Genomic DNA, 23796 nt, shown 5'->3' with positions numbered 1-23796 from the left:
GCCCATGTCATCTGATTTTGACAACTAGGACGACACATCAGATTTTACCTAACGGAGTTAGTACTCCATTAGTCGCGGACTGGTGGATTCAACGTATGTGAAAGTTGGGACCGTTGCCAACCAAAATGATAGTTAAGACCATCGCCGGCAAAAATAAAATAGTTGGAACCAATAAAAACCAATTTTCCTTATTTAAAACAACAAACTTATAATACTTACAAAAACTCTTTTATTAAGAAAACCTTTTTAACTGTAAGAAGACATTTAGACTAGAGCCTACTGCAAAGTTATAGGTGACACTGTTTACTAATGTAACATGACAAGTCAACAACTTAACAAAACTAACCAAGTTTCATAAAATGCAAATCATAATAACATCATAAACAAGTTGAAGTTCATCAGACCACAAGACTGGTAGCATCCACTAGACCGATACGGTAAACACAACATGCATAGAGTATTTCAAGCAGTAGACAAAACAAGTGGACAAACTATTCTCCTCCGACCTGTCTCTTCCAAGAATCCTCAACAATTAGCTCATCAACTCCCCAGTCTTCATAGCTGAAATAAACATCCTCACATTGTAAATTGTAACAATAATATAATGAACACCATAAATCATAGTAATAAACTAAATTAATATTTTACCTTCCATCGGGTAGGTATCGACGAATGGTGAAAGGTATCTTCCGTTGTCTAAGCTCCTTCATAGCAATCTTTAAAAAAAAACAAAATTTTCATTTGATCAGTCGCTCATTCAAGAATAATTTATTTTAATAATAATGGGTTATTGAAAAGATTTCAAAGGGGTTATAGGTTATTAATAACTAACCATATGATGATGACATATTAGAATTAAATTAAAAAATAATATCTTGATAAATGTGACATTGGTAAAACCCCTTTCTTTTAATCTATATAAAGCACATAAAATTAACAAATATACTCACCTCAATTTCAATTTACAATCATCAATGATGGGATCTCAAGATGTTACCCTTATAGTACGCATAGCGTTGTTGTCGTTCATGTCGTTCCTACTATTTCCAGTCACCTATTTGATACTAGGGAACCGCAAGTTGAATGATGACCGACCATCGTTGCAGAAGGTTGATGTCATTCAACATGCAGTTACCTAGTAACAAAAAGGTGACCAGCAACAGGAGGAACATATAGAACATGAACGCTATCGTTGCCATAAGGGGAACGTCTTGAAAAGGCATCGTTATTGATTGTTAAATGAAGTTGAGGTAAATATATTTGTTAATTTCACACCTTATATAGAGGAAAAGAGGGGGCTTTACCAACGTCACGACTTCATGATACTATTTTTTAATTTATTTCTAATATGCTAATAACTAATAAGTGAAATTTGGGCGTTAATGAATTTTTATTCTATTTCTAATATTACTTTTTAATAGAATCCAAAATCGCTTTAATAAAAAGTTTGATTTATTTTGTAATAAAATAGTATTTGTAGTCAGTGTTGTAAAAATCGTGATTAGTCACCGATTAATTGGTATGCCACCAATTCGATTCACCTAATCGAACCAACAAATCGGTCAGATTTTGGTCAAAATCTTAGTATTTGTAAGTCTATACTTATTAATCGATAGCCGGCACCCCACTGACCGAGTAGCGCCTACTGAGTTCTACAACGCTGTTTGTAATCATATTTAGCAATCACTCATAATAACTCAAAATAAACTGATACAATGTGCTTGTGTAATTGCACACATCAATATCACTCCGTTCTAATCCATTACCTAACCCGCCCATTTAAAAACAGCAATCAACTAACAATGTTGTAACGTTCGTATAAAAAGCATACGAAACACGTATTCCTTAAATCCTTACACAGAACACATACGAAAACCGATTAACTTCCACTGAATCATCAGAAATATACACACTGACATAATACTAGGGGTGTGCAAGAAACCGAAAAAACTGATCAGAAAAAAAAAACCAAAAAAACCGAAACCGAAACAAAAACCGACGGTTTGGTTTTTCGTTTTTGTAAAAACCAAACTAACGGTTGGGTTTTCGTTTTGCATGTAATAAAACTCAAAAAAAACTGAACCAAATTCCTAAAATTTTTGTTTTTTTTATGTTTTATATTAAGTAATTTATAAGACTTTAATATATATGTAACTCAAATATTTTTGGTCAAATGTATAACAATCTATTATTTTACAATTAACAAAATTATTTTTATCTAAATTCTTAATTTTCTTTCAGTCTAAAATTTTCAAGCTCAAATGGCAAAAACCGTAAAACCGAAAACCAAAACCAAACAGTTTAGAAAACTCTGAAACCCAAAGTTTTGGTTTTAGCCGAAAACTGCACACCCCTACATAAAACATACTTTGACCAACAAAAAGTCAAAATCAGCCACAAGAATCATCATTACCTCAAGAGGATCAGTTTCACCTTCCAATTCAACCATCACCGGAGCATTCATACTAAAACCCAAAACCAACAAATATCAAATACCAATTTCAACAAACAAATAATAATAATAATAATACCTAATTTGCAGAGCACGAGTACCCAATATCCTAGCTCTTTCATACTTAGTCATATACTTAATCGTCTTCCTGGGTTTCTCAACACCTTCACCTTCTTCCTTATTATCATCATCACCCAACAATGGATCCGGAACATCTTCGTCCTTATTATCACCGTCAATCTCTTCCTCAGCACTTTCCTATATAGAACAACAATTATTATTATTATTATTCAAAATTAACCAGCTTTATGCAAACCCATTATCGGATTCCATATGGGTGTTGCTTACATCGAGTTCTGGTTCCACTGGCTAATCCTCGTACCTGTAAATTGATAAAAATTAAGAATTTATTGAAATTAAATGATATAGAAGACGAGATTGGTGATTTATTATTATTATTATTACCCTCCAAGATCCATCTCATAGTCATCGTCGGCCATTTTTTTAGGTTGTGTGTGTTTTGATCGGAAGAATAAGAAGATGGGTTTTTGAGGAAATTAGGGTATGAAGTTGTTATAAACACAAATGGGGTAGAATTGAACCGGGTTTTATTGATGTTTGCAGGTTATTGAACCGGGTTTTTTATATCTATCATTTTGAGGGAACTCTTGTTTTGGTCCTCGTGGTTTGTTATTTTTAACTGTTTTGGTCTAATCGACAAACTTTTACAGTTTCAGTTCAATTGACTAACGGAGTCATACTTATCCATTAAACCCCATTCAGACGAGGGGTATTCACATCAATTCATAAGTCGAGCTAAAGCTACAAGCATTTTGGACCTTATCGTATGTTGCTTTCGTTACCAATATAGAAATTTAGAACCATCTTGCATAAACTTACGATATTAGGTTAACTCCAATGCGTTCGGCTAACTCCAGCCCTTAATGACATGGAAAATACCCATAAATAAGGGCGCATTAAAATTCAAGTTCAAGAAATATCCGACTTCCCGGGTTTACTTTCTTCCGGTTGTTGTGACATTAACTATTGTTTTAATAACCATTAATGTATGAGTCAATCTTTTAATTTTTATTATTTATGAAACTCATATAATCATCCTTTTTAGTTATGAAGTAAATGGTAGTAACCTTTAGGTTTTATTTGAATTTTTAAAATATCTAATTTAAAGTCCAACTTTTTCATAGCAGCCTTTTAGGTTTTATTTTAGTTTTAAGAAATCCAATATCTATTTATATCAATAGACTTGATAAAAAAAAACAATTCTATAGAATCCAACTAAAAAATAAAATCCATTGAATAGGTAATGCAATTCTATGTTTTTATATTTTTTAAAATCTAGTTCACTTTTATTTTAGATATTATCTATTCACTCATCTAATTATTCAAATATTTTATTATTATTATTATTATTATTATTATTATAATTTAAGTAATTAAATTTAAAGAAGAAATGGGTAATAATGTGACAACTTAGTAGGTAACTAAGAGAACCTAAAGGGCACCTTTACCATTAAAGATGAAATTGAGTTATTTGATATGACAGCAGTGTCGGCTCAACCAATTTGGAGGCCTAAAGCAAAGTAAGCTTCACGTCGACCTTCCCACAAAATTTGTTCTGGGCTTTCGCCTTTAGTATTTTACATGATTTAACCCGTAAAAGGCCTAATAAATTTTTAACCAAATGGTTAATTCTAATCAAATAAAGTTGGTTATCTCAAATTAAAACAAAGTTGGTTAAGTGAGCTTGACCTGCTAGGTCATAAAATAACTCACGTCAATTGCATTCGTTAACGTCTTCACGGCCATGTTGTGTATCAAAAGAATAAAAAAAACATGCATAAAAGAAGGTAACGAATATCACATATATAGAGAAAAGTACAAAAATAGACATACGCAATAGAAAAATAAAATAATATTGGATTTACAACATATCAAGAATACGATAAAGTTATGAAATATTTTATTCGCTCAATAATATCATGTGCAAGCAAACTTGGTGGGGTCTTTTACTTATTAAAATCACCTGACTTATATATTAATGCTAGATTGCCGCTGTCTAGTAAAAAACAAGTAATATCAGTTCTTAATCACCTAAGAAAGCTAGGGTAAGTAGGGTGTCGAACACAAGGAGTATGTGATCAATGTAAATCGTGCAAACAAGTTTCAATATTATGAAGTAATATGTTTTAGTGCTGATCACATAAGCAAGTAAGTTGGTTTTAATAATGATTAAGCAAATTCACGAATTCAAGTAATTAACAAAGATGAATCATCCCCCGGGTTCAAGAATGTAATTTAACAGTTTCTCATACAACCTAACCGATTAATTATCACAAACTGACTAAAGACTTATTAACAAGTTAAACCTTAGGCACCAACAATCGCTAACACACGACACTGGTTATCAAACGGTCTCTGCCAGTGTGACTCAACTAAGGGCAATTGTGTGCTTTGTTGTATTCAATCTAGTCAAACAACCCCATGAGCAATTACTATAGCAACTAGCAAACTAATCGTTATGATCAACGTAAACCTAAATCGATTGAATGCACAACAATACTAAATATCAATACTCATAGATCAATCAACGATAATTACAAATAGTCTATTCTTGGTTACATTAAAAACTAAATGAAATACAAACTTTACATCCCGGGAATGAAACGGAGAGATTAGCCGAGCCTCGAGATCATGTAATCTTTAATAATGATGATATGGAACATAAACGTGGCCTCGGTATGATCCGGAATAGTGGAATCGTCTCTCTCTTGCTCTGAAAATCGCCTGGAATAAGATAATGGAAGATAGGTTCGAGCTTCATGAAAATAACATAAAACCCTAATTTCCCGTCTGCGTCACCCATCGCGATACGCGATGGGGTCTTCTGTGGTCAATCGCGTATCGCAATGGACCATGGTCAAACTTTCATTTAAATCCCATCGCGATACGCGATAGGTCTTCAAGCATGCCCATCGCGTATCGCGATGGGTCTTCTCATCAGCTTCCAAAATATTAACTTCTTGAATTGCGTGCTGGATGTCCCGTGTCTTCATCACGTGGCTCAGCAGGTCCAAATTAGCTGCTTTAACGTCTGTGACCTGAAATACAATAGACACGTATGAAGTATCGAATTTCCCACAATAAACAGTTAAAACTAATAAATAAACGAACTAAAGTATATACAAAATAACCAACCATCATATATGCTATAGTTCACGAGATTTATATAATTTAACGTACTACATGCGGGTATTCTCAAATAATCAATACATTTTATATACTTTTTTATAATTTTCTTTTAGACCAACAACCGTAAAAACATCATGTTGATCACATATTTGAGTATTCTTTACGGTCATTCAAAACCTTTACTATCTATAATCTAATCAAGTATTAAATGATTTTATAATAAAAATTCTTATCTACATACTATTGAAAATATAAAGAAAAAAGAAACTCCTAAGAAATTTTAAAAAAGGCAGTGACGTTGGATGGAACAGGGGGGTTTCGTAAGAACAATTTGAAAATCTTGCCACTAAAACACACGGAAAATTTGAATGTAAGCTTAGACCGTATATTTAACATAATTAATTTTTAAAATAATGGGGGCCTTGAAATTTTTGTGGCCTAAAGTTGTGGCTTCACATGCTATTAAGGAAGAGCCGGCCCTATATGGCAGTTGGTTGCACTGCTAAGAGCATCTAAAAGCTTCCTTAGCATTGCAGATAGTCTTAAACATGAATTCTATATGATGATAATGATGTGTAATGTGTTGATGTGAGATCTCTTAAAAAGTTTTGTGGTCAATATATAACACTTAAGGTTGTTTGGTTGGTAGAAATTCATGAGATTTCAATAGAATTTTAAATCAAATTATTTTTCTTATGATATTTGGTTGGCTGAAAAAAAAAATTGAAAGTTGAATTTATTTCCAACCATATCTTTCAATCAATGGAATTCATGATCTTTCCTTATATATCCAAGTAAAAGTTAAAGAGATCTTAGGAATCTTTGTAACATTACGTAAATAACCCTGACCTCTCCACCATCATCAACATTTTTCTCCGGCCACCACCACCAACATTTTTCTAGCCAGATCTGAACCACCACAAGTCACAACCCCTGTTTTTCCTTCATCGATATTGATTATCGGTGGTGGGTGGTGACAAATTTTAATTTCGGATCTGGATGTGACAAGTTTCAGACCATAGGAGGCGACCGACAGTCAATCGACGATGGCGATGTATGGGCCGGTTGAAGCTCACATATCCTAAGGGTGGACATACCATATTTTTCATATCTAGGTTAACAACAAACGTATTGGTGGTGGCTGTGACGGTTGCCGACTATTTCATAGAGATAAAAGGCGGATGATTTTTAAGGGCTAGGGTTGCTTGAATATATTTGTTGATTTTAAGAGCAATTTTGTCTTTTCAGGTATTTTCATTTTGATTTGAATTCAAGTTACAAAGAAATTCATTAAACTCTAGATCCTCGTAAATTCCAATTTCAAATAATTTTACGAACCAAACGCAACATTGGTGAATTGAAATTGTCATTTAGAGTTTAGACAAACTTCTTCAAGTATCTCTTCCATAACATCTAATCTTTTAAAAAGTATTATATATTTATATATACGTGTGTGCGCGCTAGTTATTCAAATAATAAATAAAAATTAAAACATGTATTTCGAAACTATAAACTTTCTAATATTAAATAACTGTACATAAACAAACAAGGATAGTAATTATAAGAAAGCATCATCAAGTCATATTTCTTACGGATCCTCAAGAAGGAAGATCTACATTACGACCGTCCGATATACTTGTTTTTAGGTGGGTAGGGGGGAAACACGTTTGTGTCGACCTCACAGGAGTGTCCCCTCTTGTTGGGATTAGGGACACTGGATTTGTAGCAGGCCAGGCAGCATTGAAGGCGACATCGGGCAAGGTTGCTAAACACGAGAGAGCTTGTTTGGAGAATCAACACGTGTTTATCCCCTTCGCCTTTGACACTTTTGGTTTCTTAGCTCCGGATGCCGTGGACCTTTTGAATAGGGTTCAGAAAGTTGTGTATAGTAACGTATCAGCCCATAAGAATCAAAACTTTGTTTTTAGTCGGATTGAGTTTGCTATCCAAAAGGGGGTTGCGGCGTAGCTTGTTGCCTGCTTACCTGCCACTTCATTGTAAATCGTTTGGATGTTTCTATGAAATATAAAAGGAGCCAATATTATTATTATTAAAAAGGTAATAATATAACAAGAAATTGTAACTAATATATTACGTACCATGTACATTATCACAGTCTCCTTTACCTCATACTTTCACTATTCCTTTTTCCTGAACCTTTGTTGGATTGTACTCTTCGTTTAGGTGTTTGTAACATGAGAATATTGTATTCAGTTTACTTTGTTTCTCTTGGTTCTATTGAATGCCTCTCTCTCTCTCTCTCTCTCTCTCTCTCTCTCTCTCTCTCTCTCTCTTCCCCTCTAACTCTGTAACACCCCAACCCGGAGCAGGCTGACGTGTCACTATTACAGATATCAAATCAACGCCACAATCCAAAATACAACAAAAATTAATGCAACCTACGTCATATTATTAAACAAAATGAATTAACTTTTAGAAGCTTGAACTTCATTTTTATCTCATCACTAAATTCCCCGAATCCCGGATTACCTGAAAACAAAATAAGAAAAACAAAACAAGAAAACACGGCTGAGCCAAAAATTGCCCAGTAACGGAAAGAACAATAGTATAGGTAAGGACAGACGTAAGAGAATAAATATACGAACTTCAATTCAAACTCGAAACCAACCCTTTTTACCGAAACATATACTTAATAAAATTCGGATGTATGATCCGACACTTGGCCAGAACATGGTCAAACGCATGCGGAAATATATCAGAACTATAACAAAAACACCCAGAGCCAGAAACATATAACTTGTAACATATAATGTGTGACGTGTAACATATATCGTGTAACATTTAACTGAACTATAATTAAATGCGAAACATAATCCGATATACGATCGGGACGTAATCTGAATATACTCAAATTTAATCAAATGCATATACACATATCAAAACGGACCAGAAATATAGCGAAACAAAATATAATTACTAAAATACACGACGATGATGTTAAAATGAATAGGTCGTGTAATACGGAAGCACCCAGAGCCTAAACAGAGGGGTACACAGCTAGCTAGTCCATGCACCAAAGAGACGGTGTGGGTGGCGTGCACACATTGTTCCATCTCAAACAGGAGTCAGGAGTCAGGAGTCGGAGCTAAGATCGATCTATACGCCTCTAAGTGGCCAAGGTACTACATGAGTACTTTCAGAGACGCCGTGAACTTTGATTACGCACTGTCACGATAAGTGCCATGTCAGGAGTCAGGAGTCAGGAGTCGGAGCTAAGATCGATCTATACGCCTCTAAGTGGCCAAGGTACTACATGAGTACTTTCAGAGACGCCGTGAACTTTGATTACGCACTGTCACGATAAGTGCCATGTCGTTGACGCCCCAACGACAAGTCAGAAATGCTCGGGTAACAGAGTACTGAACTAAAGTCGTATAACTAAAATATATTATATAAAATAACTGAACTCAAAATATAACCGACGCGTAAGGAAAATCCGTACTACAAAGTAACGGAATAGAGTCAATACTAAAAGTGAACAAAAACAGAATCCGTACTCTGAAGTAACGAAATATAATTAATACTAAGAGGAAACAACAACAGAATCCGTACTACAAACTAACGGACTATAATTAATACTAAAAATAGCAAAAACAGGAAACCGTACTACGAAGTAACCGAATATAATTTATACTATGAGTGACAGAAACCAGAATCCGTACTACCAAGTAACAAAATATAATTTATACTATGAGTGACAGAAACCAGAATCCGTACACAAAGTAACAGACTATAATTAATACTAAGAGTAACAAAAACATAAACCGTACTATGAAGTAACAAGAAACAGAATCCGTACCTTAATTGTCAAGCAAAAGTAAACAAGTTGGCTCGTCTTCAACAATTATGAGAACCTACGGTTTATTGGCATTTTACTTTAGATTCTCGAACTTAATTTACATGGGTGATTCGTTGATTTCCCCGACAAACACCCTTTTCAAAGCTCATGCTTAATTTTGAAAATCTTAATTCCTACTGTTTGTTTTAGCATTCAAAATGTTAGTATAAATTAAAAGCATCCATATAGAATTCTGAATTTGTGACCCATTACTCATTATTATAATATAGCACTTCATATTAATTTGCATGTGCACACTGTTGATGACAAACAATATGATATATAAAAACAAAACCAATCAAACTCTTTTATATTGAAACTATTTGCATGAATATTTCTTTGAAAATCAAATCTAGAGTGGTCTGTGCGTTAGTCGTCGAAAGAAATCAACGATCATAGGTGTCGCGCCATATTTGAATACTTAAACATATACGGACCAGAAGAAAGGGATCAGATGATTACCTAAGCAGTCGAACATAGTCGGTGATTCACGAAAGCGTGATGTCGGTTCAGAACAAATCGAAGGCGGCTCGAACGGTGGTGTGTGACTACCCGCGGAGTCAGCGAGAACTCGAGGTGGCTGCGGTGCCCACGTTTCTCCGGCGAGTTGTAGGGATTACGGTGGTGGTGTTGACGGCAGAGAAAGATTAAGATTTATTGGATTTTTAATCAATGAACATTCCTTGGAATTGTTATCGTATGTATCTATATTAACGAATTTGAAACAAAATCAAATCCCGATATAGCCGTATGGTTTGTTGAGATAGCCTTACGTAAGTCGGCTGTGAAGAGATGCAGATCATGTGTTCTTCAAACTGGTTTTCACGAAAAGGCAATAATGGTCCCTCTACTTTGTTTCATAATTTATTTCCACATTTACTTAGCAAACATTTTACTTTAGTGTTTGTTTTAAGTAACCTTTTACTTTTGGTTATTATTACTCATGTGTATGTTAAAATAGTATTTATGTTAAAAAGTTTAGCTTATATTTCATTAACGTTCTACCCATTTACGAGATACTAACACTTTTAATTAATGATGTACTTGGAGGTGATAAGACTAGTTCAAAAATTATATCTTGAAATTTTAGGATTAGGTGTGCTTATTATCTATCTATTTATTTAAATTGTTTATTTATATGAGTTTGCAACGATATACTACAATAATAATATTCAAATTCTACTTAATGGTATCTTTACTCAAATCATAAGTGATAATATATATGTATATATATATATATATATCGTTAACAAGTTAACCCACGTATATATATTATCTTACCTCTAATACCATTTGATTACATATCAAATTTGAGTTCCCAACGAAATTCTAAATTCAATACAATTTCCATTAAACCATAATCATTTAAATAATCATCTTATTTTATTATCATAAAATTTAGCTATTATAATTATTATCTGAAAAATTCGGATATTACAATTCTTCCTTCCTTAAAATAAATTTCGTCCTCGAAATTTGATATATATAATTAATGAAAATAAATTTTAGATGTAACAAATACATAACAGAATTTAATTTTTCACTGTTTCGAACATCGAAAAATTAAACACACCAAACCACAAGAGTTTTGGTAGAATAGATGAAACTGGGATTTAGAGGTATTGGGAAGCGATGGCTTATTGGAGACAAATAACTGACAATGTAACAAATAAAATTGAATAACTAATGGCTAGAGAAGGATACCTAGTCGTGAGAATAATACTGAATTATTAAGTATATATCCTATGAATGTCTGAGTATTACAGTTCTACCCTTCTAAAAAAAATTTCGACCTCGAAATTAATAATTAAGCTAAAATAATTAAGCATAAATGAAATAACATAAAAAAAAAACAAATTCAAAATGAAACTTTAGACTTCACGGATTAGGAGAAACATAATGTTTTTTTTTTTTTTTTTTTTTTTTTTTTTTTTTTTTGAAAACGGAAAATTTATATGAATACATTTAAGATGACTAATAAAAAATGGTAAATAAAGACATTAGCATGCACTCAATAGCTAAATCTAAAAACAATTAACTGACGCATGTGACTTATAAGTTGAACAAGTAGTAGCCAATCAGACACTTCGAAAAACCTAAGACTTAAATATAAAAATTCAAACACACGTCTTGAATGTTAATATAAATTTCTTAACTCGTATATAGTTAATTAAATAAATAACAAAAGGCACGTAACACTAGCACAGAATAGTGAAAACTTAGGATGTCATATTAGAGTATTAGAGAAACATTTATCGGCACAATGGGATTTTAGTAGCACACATACGTACCTGTAAATTCACGATTACGTTCGCGACCATAATCGTCAATTTACCTTACGACCGCGTCCTAACTGTCCTTCCATTATGCATCTTAAAAAAAAAATAGACGTGATGAAAAACTAATTAAGAAACGATGTCCAAATTCTTATGCGTGCTTACTAATACTAAGTGTCGCATCTATTCAAAAGTATAAGTGTTTCGGAAACGTCTGATGTCATATGTAATAGCAAAGTCTGAATGGGGCATAGAGGAGTAACTCAAATCATGATCTCATCAACTGTGTTGAACATTGTCTTCGGAAGTTATTGTTTTCTTTGGTAGAGAGTAAGCGAAAACAGCGGTAGAAGCACTTAACTTATTATAAACGAGAAAGTCATTAAGTGAAATAAATGTCAACGTACGGTCAATATTAGAGCGATCTTGTACCCTTAAATTTAAAATCACAAAATCATGAGCAAGAAAATTGCAAAGAAAGTAATCCTAACCCAGCGTCTACCCATTATCTCACAAGTCTGATTTTAAGGTTTAAGTTTTCTACAGGAAAGAGCCTTAGCTCTGATACCATAACTGTAACACCCCAACCCGGAGCAGGCTGACGTGTCACTATTACAGATATCAAATCAACGCCACAATCCAAAATACAACAAAAATTAATGCAACCTACGTCATATTATTAAACAAAATGAATTAACTTTTAGAAGCTTGAACTTCATTTTTATCTCATCACTAAATTCCCCGAATCCCGGATTACCTGAAAACAAAATAAGAAAAACAAAACAAGAAAACACGGCTGAGCCAAAAATTGCCCAGTAACGGAAAGAACAATAGTATAGGTAAGGACAGACGTAAGAGAATAAATATACGAACTTCAATTCAAACTCGAAACCAACCCTTTTTACCGAAACATATACTTAATAAAATTCGGATGTATGATCCGACACTTGGCCAGAACATGGTCAAACGCATGCGGAAATATATCAGAACTATAACAAAAACACCCAGAGCCAGAAACATATAACTTGTAACATATAATGTGTGACGTGTAACATATATCGTGTAACATTTAACTGAACTATAATTAAATGCGAAACATAATCCGATATACGATCGGGACGTAATCTGAATATACTCAAATTTAATCAAATGCATATACACATATCAAAACGGACCAGAAATATAGCGAAACAAAATATAATTACTAAAATACACGACGATGATGTTAAAATGAATAGGTCGTGTAATACGGAAGCACCCAGAGCCTAAACAGAGGGGTACACAGCTAGCTAGTCCATGCACCAAAGAGACGGTGTGGGTGGCGTGCACACATTGTTCCATCTCAAACAGGAGTCAGGAGTCAGGAGTCGGAGCTAAGATCGATCTATACGCCTCTAAGTGGCCAAGGTACTACATGAGTACTTTCAGAGACGCCGTGAACTTTGATTACGCACTGTCACGATAAGTGCCATGTCAGGAGTCAGGAGTCAGGAGTCAGGAGTCGGAGCTAAGATCGATCTATACGCCTCTAAGTGGCCAAGGTACTACATGAGTACTTTCAGAGACGCCGTGAACTTTGATTACGCACTGTCACGATAAGTGCCATGTCGTTGACGCCCCAACGACAAGTCAGAAATGCTCGGGTAACAGAGTACTGAACTAAAGTCGTATAACTAAAATATATTATATAAAATAACTGAACTCAAAATATAACCGACGCGTAAGGAAAATCCGTACTACAAAGTAACGGAATAGAGTCAATACTAAAAGTGAACAAAAACAGAATCCGTACTCTGAAGTAACGAAATATAATTAATACTAAGAGGAAACAAAAACAGAATCCGTACTACAAACTAACGGACTATAATTAATACTAAAAATAGCAAAAACAGGAAACCGTACTACGAAGTAACCGAATATAATTTATACTATGAGTGACAGAAACCAGAATCCGTACTACCAAGTAACAAAATATAATTTATACTATGAGTGACAGAAACCAGAATCCGTACACAAAGTAACAGACTATAATTAATACTAAGAGTAACAAAAACATAAACCGTACCATGAAGTAACAAGAAACAGAATCCGTACCTTAATTGTTAAGCAAAAGTAAACAAGTTGGCTCGTCTTCAACAATTATGAGAACCTACGGTTTATTGGCATTTTACTTTAGATTCTCGAACTTAATTTACATGGGTGATTCGTTGATTTCCCCGACAAACACCCTTTTCAAAGCTCATGCTTAATTTTGAAAATCTTAATTCCTACTGTTTGTTTTAGCATTCAAAATGTTAGTATAAATTAAAAGCATCCATATAGAATTCTGAATTTGTGACCCATTACTCATTATTATAATATAGCACTTCATATTAATTTACATGTGCACACTGTTGATGACAAACAATATGATATATAAAAACAAAACCAATCAAACTCTTTTATATTGAAACTATCTGCATGAATATTTCTTTGAAAATCAAATCTAGAGTGGTCTGTGCGTTAGTCGTCGAAAGAAATCAACGATCATAGGTGTCGCGCCATATTTGAATACTTAAACATATACGGACCAGAAGAAAGGGATCAGACGATTACCTAAGCAGTCGAACATAGTCGGTGATTCACGAAAGCGTGATGTCGGTTCAGAACAAATCGAAGGCGGCTCGAACGGTGGTGTGTGACTACCCGCGGAGTCAGCGAGAACTCGAGGTGGCTGCGGTGCCCACGTTTCTCCGGCGAGTTGTAGGGATTACGGTGGTGGTGTTGACGGCAGAGAAAGATTAAGATTTATTGGATTTTTAATCAATGAACATTCCTTGGAATTGTTATCGTATGTATCTATATTAACGAATTTGAAACAAAATCAAATCCCGATATAGCCGTATGGTTTGTTGAGATAGCCTTACGTAAGTCGGCTGTGAAGAGATGCAGATCATGTGTTCTTCAAACTGGTTTTCACGAAAAGGCAATAATGGTCCCTCTACTTTGTTTCATAATTTATTTCCACATTTACTTAGCAAACATTTTACTTTAGTGTTTGTTTTAAGTAACCTTTTACTTTTGGTTATTATTACTCATGTGTATGTTAAAATAGTATTTATGTTAAAAAGTTTAGCTTATATTTCATTAACGTTCTACCCATTTAAGAGATACTAACACTTTTAATTAATGATGTACTTGGAGGTGATAAGACTAGTTCAAAAATTATATCTTGAAATTTTAGGATTAAGTGTGCTTATTATCTATCTATTTATTTAAATTGTTTATTTATATGAGTTTGCAACGATATACTACAATAATAATATTCAAATTCTACTTAATGGTATCTTTACTCAAATCATAAGTGATAATATATATGTATATATATATATATATCGTTAACAAGTTAACCCACGTATATATATTATCTTACCTCTAATACCATTTGATTACATATCAAATTTGAGTTCCCAACGAAATTCTAAATTCAATACAATTTCCGTTAAACCATAATCATTTAAATAATCATCTTATTTTATTATCATAAAATTTAGCTATTATAATTATTATCTGAAAAATTCGGATATTACAAACTCTCTATCTCTCTCCCTCTTCCTCGGTCCACCGATCTGGCTTCTCCTTGTGTTTCTTGTTGATGTCGGCCTTTAGTGGCTATCTTTGACTCACCGCCGACACCAATTTCCATCACCGACAACACACAATCTGGTGGCTATGCGATGGCTGGTTGTTAATAATACCCCTTTGGCGACTTAGCGTTTTGATCTTGACCATGTCGCCTATTAGGGTGTTGGATGCAACCTTGGACCTTCATCTGTTTTGATTTTGGGTGAATACGTTTGCTATTGTTTTCGAACTGTAATGGTTATACACTTGGGTTATTTGCATGTATTTCTTTCGTTTTAGAGGAAAGCGGGGTGTTGCCTAGCCGTTGATGGAGGCTCGCACCTATGGAGATGACAGACCTACAACATGCAGTGCCTTGCCTTTATTGTAACCTTAGATTCCATGCACATGAGGTGTTCCATGAAATACGTCTTTGTCCATTTGGGCTTTAGAAAGACTGTGATGATTTTCTAAGCCTCTATTGTGAACATCTATGACCTTAGGTACAACGCACAATAGGTGTTTGATGGAATGCTTTGATGATTGTGCTACACCTTTGGGGTTTACATAAGGTGATGATGATGATGAGCTCTTGCCGTGGCAACTATGCTGCATGGAAACAAGCAAACAAAATTGTAGCCATGAATATGATACGAACTTAAAGTTGAATTGTTGACATTTAAAACCCTTTTATATATAACACTAGGTTAGTGTCTTCTGTAACACACGAGTGAAAAATATAGAAAACATCATATATACATATATGAATTTCATAATGAACATTATAATTTTATAAATTATAAGGTATTACATAATGAATATTAATGAATGGCTAGTTGCATGGTTTGAATAAAATTACATCTTTAACATAGTTGTTTTTATTTAAACAAAACAACATATAAAGAAAAATTAATTAAAGTTACACCTTCGAACATCTTTAGTATTTAAACCACTAAAAAAAAACATACTAATAAAAACCTTCATTATATATTATGTAATCTTTAGGTAATGAAGTCATACGCTATATGACCTAAAAACTATGCGATGTCCAAAGAGTCTTGCTTTCTTTACAAACACTGAAATAAAAACACCTATATAAGATGATAAATTCTAAAGCTAATAAATTAGCAAAATAGTATGTGAAAATTAGTTGTAACATTTAAACTAAATAGTTATAAAAAGGATAACTTACCTTTAATATATAAAGTTTGAACATCCATTGATTCTGCAATATGAAAATTTTTAAAACACACTTCATATGAAATTGCATATGATTTAATGTGAAAACATTATATTTACATACTATTAATCTTTTCATCATAAGCTTTCGAAATTCTAGACAACGTTAATTTGTTGTATGTCATAGCATCATGTTGCTTTGTTCCAATAATGAGCAACTTTTAATCCATTTGTGGATTTTTTTTCAAAACAATCTCGTACCATCGATAGGCTTGAACCAACCGATTTTGTGAAACTAACATTATCTTGGGTATCGACCATTGCTTCGGAGTCACTGAAAAATAATATTAACAAATGTAAATTGAGATTATATAAAATGTTTTCTAAACGATTGTAACTATAAAAATTAATAAACATATCAAGTTGAATCGTTCATACACAAAAACATTAATAAATTATGTAATGTAAAAAAAATATATAAATTATCAAATCATAAGACATATTAATATGACATATAGCATAGCATGACGTACACAAAATTCATAACATATAATCATTTATATGAAGTTGGTATAATTCAAACATTTTAATTTTATAATCAAAATAAATGATGCATATCAAGAGACCAAACAATGTTATGATGATGTGAAAAAAATAGGAGAAAACAAATATAAATGGAAATTCAAGTTAAAATCTTAATTTGAACGAAACATAAACCATTGAATATATGCAGTAAGGACATTATGACCTTACAGGTAAAAAACATTTCATCTAATACTTAACGGGCATGGACTTAAGATATATCCCTAAAATTGAATTACAATCGATTAACATATTCTATCATTAGATAATGGATATACATAATAGAAGCAATATGTACGAAGATAATCGATTTATAAATACATCCCTAAAATCAATCGAACACAAAAAAATAAACGAAACATAATGTTATTCATACTTACAATTCCAACATTGGTTAAATCGAATTGAATATGAAAACGCGATAGACATGGAGAATTAGACTCGATGTCTACCAAATTTGATGACCCGACTGCAATGTACGGGGCTAAAATTCCATTATTATTATTATTATTATTATTATTATTATTATTAATTCCAATCGGCCTTAATAACGTTTGTCTAGTAATTCAACTTTTGTTATGTTTTTCTACGATAACTGCTTAAGCGAACATGGCCGTTTCTTTTCATTTGTGTTTTGAATTGCGTAAAGACTTTAAGATGTTCATGGGTTTATTTTAATAGTGTCACAAACCCAGCACAATCCGCGTGTGTTATAAAAATCGTGATATATTAATTATGTAATGTTTTCAGACGCTAATTTGTACGCCATGTGTTTTTCAATACGCTTTCTCAACGTCGGTTTAACTTTTTTAGCGACATTTCTATTGTTTCGTTTTTTCACACTAACTTGTTTTGTATTTTTTTTCGTTATTTTTATATAAGGTTTGAATTCGTTACAACTAGACAACTATACAAAAAATGGACGTGAAAGGTAGAATCATGCTCGTTAGCTTGCGAAAATTAGATCGAAACATAAAACACAAAAAGAGTTAAAATTAGATCGAAACATAAAACACAAAATAGAATAAATAAGTCGTAACGGTAAAAGAACATAAAACATAAAAAAAATAACTATAAAATTGAAACGACAAAACAACATTACTCAACTAGTTTAAAAATATTAATATAGCATTCATGAATAACAATAACAAATAGTTAATTAAATTTAGAACATCACAAACTTAAACTTATCCTATAGCAATCGAATTTTTATCCTAACGTGATAAACGGGTTTTAATGTTTTATGATGAAAACAAAAATCATCGTTAGCATCGAGTGGAAGCACACTGCCATACATCCGTTACACGTGGCCTCGTACGTGTCGCCCGTTTCTTTCATTCCGTCACGCATCCCCTCTGCTCGATAAACATCATGTGATCGATCTTCAAACACTTTCTTCTATTTTCTATTCTATTCTATTATCAATTCAATAATAATAATAATACTTTCTTGATCATCCGATGCTCAAAATACCTGTAAAAAACAACCCTTTTTAGCTAAGACTTCAATTCCGTCAAGAATTAGAAAACCCCATCTGTTAATTTCGTGTAATTACAAGTATCGTCACGTTCTGTGTTACCAGGTTACTCAATTCGTACTCAACTTTATGTACCATCAAACTCTGACTTTCACCTGTTATATAATAATAATAATACTTGGGTTTTGTTTTTTTATTATTATTATAGGAAGGATGCCAGGGGATGAACTGAACGTTTGTTTCAAGAAACTGATGGTGTGTGGAGGTGGGAGTAGGGTTATTACGGACTGGAAAGACATTCCCATGGAGCTTTTGATGAGGATCGTCTGCTTGCTGGATGATCGGACGGTCATCGTTGCTTCTGGTGTTTGCAGTGGATGGAGAGATGCTATTGGCCACGGACTTACTAATCTTTCACTCTCTTGGTATTCTTCTGCTCTTTTATCTTTTTATTATTTTTATTTATATATATATATATATATATATGCATATGGTATAAAGTTTGTTTCTTTGATTACTTTTGAATATGATGTTAACTTTATTTTAGATTTTCTTGAATATCGATCCGATATTGTAATGATCGCTTGATTGTTCTTGGGTATGCCTTTATGATGCATAATCTAGTCTATGATTTTCATTGGTTGGGCTTAGGATTGACAAACGGGTCGGGTGATTTTGGGTCACAGGGCAAAAAGGGTTCGCGTTCGATTCAAAAAGGGTTATTTTGGTTCGGGTTGGGACAGGTTCGGATCGAAATGGGTCGGCTCAGAGGGGTTAGGGTCAAAACGGGTTGGTTTTAAAAAAAATGTTTTTTATTTTTTAAATTATTCATTATTGTGCATTTCAACTTCGCTCATGGTTTTCAGCACCGGTTGCACACTTTCAGGTTCAAGTTTGGGTCACAGGTCAAAACGGGTTAGGATCGGAACGTGTCGATAAAAGGGTTAATTTGGTTTGGATTGGGACGGGTCGGGTCCAAACGGGTTGGTTTAAATATTGTTTTTTTTAAATAAAAATGTACATTTATGCTTTGCCTCTGGTTTTCAGCACCGGTTACGCTTAGGGTTTCAGAAAAGGATAAATTAAATTAATGTATATATAACAACTTGGGCTGAACTAGGACCCTGTATATCCTTTAATTTATCTTTTTTGAAATAGGTCAGATAATAAAGTCAAAATGGGTTTGATCAATATGGGTTGGGCTGTGCTAGAAGGCCTAGAACCCTGTATATACATTGCTTTATCTTTTTTTTTTTGAAATGGGTTAGGCCAGATAAACAAGTCAAAGTGGGTTCGGTCCAATATGGGTTGGTCTGTGCCAGGACCTTTTATATTCATTTATAATTCTCTTATGAAACGGGTTAACTTAGACGGGTAAGATGATAAGTCGAAATGGGTTCGGGTCAAAACAAGTAATTCTTGGACCTGATAGTACAAAATGGGGCGTGTCGCTCTGTGCTAGGTACCCCATATATCCAATGATCTGTCTTTTTTTTTTTAAAACGAATTAATAAACGGGTCAGGTAACAAGTCAAACGGGTCCGGGTCCGAACAAGCAATTTTTAGTCTTAATAGTACAAGTAACGTTTATTTTATATCCATAGGTGCACAAACAACATGAACAACCTCGTACTCTCTCTCGCTCCCAAATTCACAAAACTAAGGGTTATAAACCTTCGGCAAAAAGAGAAACCGCTGCTCGATGACAATGCAGTCGAAACCATTGCTAACAACTGTCATGATTTAGAAGATCTTGACCTCAGCAAAAGCTTTAAACTTAGTGACCGGTCCCTTCGTGCTTTGGCCTGGGGCTGCCCAAATCTTTCCAAACTCAACATCAGTGGCTGCTCGGCTTTTACCGACGACGCTCTCGAGTTTCTTAGTAGTTACTGTAGAAACTTTAAGGTTTTGAACCTGTGTGGATGTGTAAAAGCCGCCACCGATAAGGCCCTCAAGGTATGGTATAATAATATTATATTACAAATAAAATGTGACATATTGGGTCGGGCTTGTAACCCGTGTTTGGTTGTGGTTGCAGGCTATTGGATACAACTGCCGACAACTTGAGTCGATAAATCTCGGTTGGTGTGAAGGAGTTGGTGATGTTGGAGTCATGAGTTTAGCTTATGGGTGTCCTAATCTTCATGCTATTGACTTGTGTGGATGTGTCTTTATAACAGGTAACTTTTGTGTCATATAGTTGACTTTTGAAATTCAAGAGTTGACTTTTTTTTTTATTCAAATTTCATATGATGCATTGTTCATTTGTTCTACATCTCTAAAACCATTTTTTTTTGTCTTTTGTGCTTTCTGTGATTTGCAATCTAACAAAAAAAGTCAAATATTGGCTTTGGAAACTATATTTACGAAAAACTGAATTAACTGAACCAAAGTGACCAAACCTTGACAAAAACTAACGGTTTGGTTTTATGTTATGAAAAAACTGATGTTTCGGTTTGGTTTTGGGTTCACATGTAGTTCTAAGCGAACCAAACCGAGTTTATGGATTTTTATTTTTAATTTTGAATGTTAAGTAATTTATAATAAAATTTTAATATATAATATTACTTATTTTTTTGGCCCAATTTTTCTTTTCGGTCTAAAAAATATTAAGCCCAAATAGTAAAACTGAATCCAAACCGGAAAAAATGTAACCGATTTTCAAAAACTCAAATATCAGAAATTCGGTTTGAACCCAAACCGAAACTGTAACAGTTTCAAAACTCAAAAACTGTAACTTTGGTTTTTGTAAATTGAACCCAATACCAATCCATGCACGATGATGTTATAAAAGTCGATTTTAATCTTGGTTTTTGAGAAGTGATTAAAGTTGTACTTTGAATCATGCAGATGAGAGTGTGATAGCTTTGGCGAACAATTGCTTACATCTTCGATCACTCGGTCTATACTACTGTCAAAACATCACAGATCGGGCAATGTATGCGTTGGCTCACAGCCGAGTGAACAACAAACATGAAGTATTATGGGAGTCGGTTAAAACCAGGTACGAGGAAGAAGGCCTCATGAACCTTAACATCAGCCAATGCACGGCTCTAACACCACCTGCGGTTCAAGCTCTCTGTGACTCGTTTCCTGCACTTCATACGTGCCCCGGTAGGCATTCTCTGATTATAAGTGGCTGCTTGAACTTGACCTCGGTCCGCTGCGCGTGCGCTTTCCAGTCGCATCGAGCCCTCACGCAGGTCTGATGGATGGTTAAGTGGTGGGGGTCAATCATTTGTGTATATAGTTGGTTTACTTGGAAGAATTGTGGATGTTGGGACTTTTAAATGTGACAAACTTTTATACACAGTTTTATGAATAATATAACTTTTGCCCCTTCATTCAAAACCGGTTTCTAACCTGACTCGATGCTACCTTTAAATCCATTTGAGCCAAACCGGTTTTAACCTGGCCTAAACCATGAGTTTGTATACCGGTCAGTAGCGGACCCAGGATTTTTTGCCAATGGGGTCCCATATTTTCGGTGTTCAAATTTTTCGGGTCGGTCGTTGTTCAGGTCGGGTCGAGGCGAAGAACATAATAAAAAACAATATCATAATAAAACTTTCTTTTCAATCATCACTACCTGAACGGGTCAAAATGGGTCGGGTTGACACATAAACACTTTGTTTTCCCTTTCTTAAACATTTTTGAGATAGAACCTAGATCCACCCTTTCATAAGCATGTGTTGAAAACCATTAACTTAAACTAGTGAAAAATAAAACTGATATTTTAAAGTGTTTGAATGTTTCTAAAGAAAACCATGCATAAAGTTGAAAACAATGATATGTATTTTAGAGGTGTTTGAATGTTTCCAAAGTTATCATTGCAACATTAGCAATCAAATGATTGATTAACACTAAAAATTAACACAAAAAACCAAAAACTGAGCCTTGTAAGACTTGAACCCATGACCTTTCAAAGATAAAACAAGGGACTTTTCACCAGACCACATCAACATTAATAGTATGGGTTCCAAGTATTAAATCTTATGGGGTCCTCAAAAAATTTAATATACCGCTTCTAATAAATTTTTAAAAAACATTGGTGTCCCGGGACCCCGATTCACACTATGTGGGTCCGCCCCTGATACCGGTACACCTTATCGCTTGTCAAACAGGCTTATGACCTGAATCGGTTTGCTACCCGATTTTAAAACGGTTATTAAACCGATTCTAGCTGTTGGGAACGAACTAGTCGTTATTGCAAATATCATCAACTTGATCGTTCAAGATGGTTTAATAATGATTGAACTAACAAAGGGGGCTTCAAACAAATGCATGACATTTTTAGCTTGGATAAAAGTAGATATTATAGACTTCGTTGAGACGCGAATTCCATTTGCTTAGGTCCGAATTGAGACGTACACATAAGGTGTAATTTAAACATGCTATATGGTTGAAAAAGCTATAGAAAAAGATAGTTTAATGGCGTATCATAATATTCTTGCGTTTCATGCTTTGGACCGTTCGGTTATATGATTTCTTCCATTGAGTTGGGACCGTCGAGTTATGTCATTTCTTCCTAAATGTATTAGAGATTGAAACTTTACTTGAAAAAATAACTTACAATTCAGATTTACATGATGACCCATTTCTAGCTCAAAGTTTAAAGGCCAAGTTTAACCCTGATTTATCAAGTATATTTTATGTTTACAGAAACAAACATTCGCGAACCAATGAGAATGCAAAAAAAAAATGATCCAATGCAAAAAAAATGAGAAATGAAGCATGTTGGAGAAGTTGAAGTAGCCATGATCCAATGTTCAACTTGTATATTACTTTTAAGAATGAAAATAATGGTGGCTAGAGCCATCCTTTTTAACCTATACCCGATTACGAACCCAACCTCGATAAACTAGTAGACCTGTATAACCCCGAACCCAAAGTCTCTTAATCGGTTTGGTAATTGGATGTGTTTTTGATAATGTGTTGAAGTTAACTCACACTGCATTTCCCACAATAAGCTCAACCACTTGAATATGTTATGTACCATAAGAAGCTCAACGCCTTTATTTCACCAATTAAATTGCTAAGGTTCAACGGTTTACTCTCAAGCACCGTAAAGTTGTAACTTAACTTATGGGTTCCATTCTGGATGTTGTTCCGGCTTACTAAATATATATGAGTAAAGTGCTATCTTCGTCCTTATGGT

General features: G+C 33.8%; 1 protein-coding gene and 1 pseudogene across 4 annotated transcripts; one reads left to right on the top strand and one right to left on the bottom strand.

Annotated features, from left to right (window-relative positions):
* Positions 1-330: 330 nt before the first annotated feature.
* LOC143553041 (DNA-directed RNA polymerases II and V subunit 6B-like) lies at positions 331-2967 on the bottom strand (annotated as a pseudogene). Its single transcript, XR_013138762.1, has 6 exons — positions 2918-2967; positions 2801-2834; positions 2532-2710; positions 2414-2465; positions 649-716; positions 331-561 (listed from the first exon to the last, which is right to left on the bottom strand). The product of XR_013138762.1 is annotated as a DNA-directed RNA polymerases II and V subunit 6B-like (transcript).
* A 3796-nt stretch (positions 2968-6763) lies between these two features.
* Positions 6764-21974, top strand: LOC143554506 (F-box protein SKP2A-like). Of its 3 annotated transcripts, none has more exons than XM_077044253.1 (5): positions 6764-6910; positions 18847-19063; positions 20243-20594; positions 20677-20818; positions 21489-21974. In XM_077044253.1, exons 2-5 carry the CDS (start codon positions 18852-18854, stop codon positions 21845-21847), a joined length of 1065 nt encoding a protein of 354 aa, XP_076900368.1. In that variant the 5' UTR covers positions 6764-6910; positions 18847-18851; the 3' UTR covers positions 21848-21974. The 3 variants fall into 3 exon arrangements, with proteins under 3 accessions (XP_076900368.1, XP_076900364.1, XP_076900358.1); XM_077044249.1 differs by lacking the exon at positions 6764-6910 and adding an exon at positions 18452-18769; XM_077044243.1 differs by lacking the exon at positions 6764-6910 and adding an exon at positions 18455-18743.
* The last annotated feature ends 1822 nt before the right edge of the window (positions 21975-23796 follow it).

This window comes from Bidens hawaiensis, unplaced genomic scaffold (genome assembly GCF_021521415.1).
Source record: "Bidens hawaiensis isolate Kalapana, Puna unplaced genomic scaffold, B.hawaiensis_p1.1 tig00001032_1, whole genome shotgun sequence".
Lineage (NCBI taxonomy): Eukaryota > Viridiplantae > Streptophyta > Magnoliopsida > Asterales > Asteraceae > Bidens > Bidens hawaiensis.
The sequence above is the reverse complement of the archived record's forward strand: the minus strand, read 5'-3'. Positions and strand labels throughout refer to the sequence as shown.

Excerpts from the sequence above, each read along its gene's own strand:
- LOC143554506 (XM_077044253.1), top strand. The coding sequence starts at position 18,852 with ATGCCAGGGGATGAACTGAACGTTTGTTTCAAGAAACTGATGGTGTGT. Across the intron at positions 19,064-20,242 it reads ACTAATCTTTCACTCTCTTG|GTGCACAAACAACATGAACA; the intron begins GTATTCTTCTGC and ends TTATATCCATAG. Across the intron at positions 20,819-21,488 it reads TGGATGTGTCTTTATAACAG|ATGAGAGTGTGATAGCTTTG; the intron begins GTAACTTTTGTG and ends TGAATCATGCAG.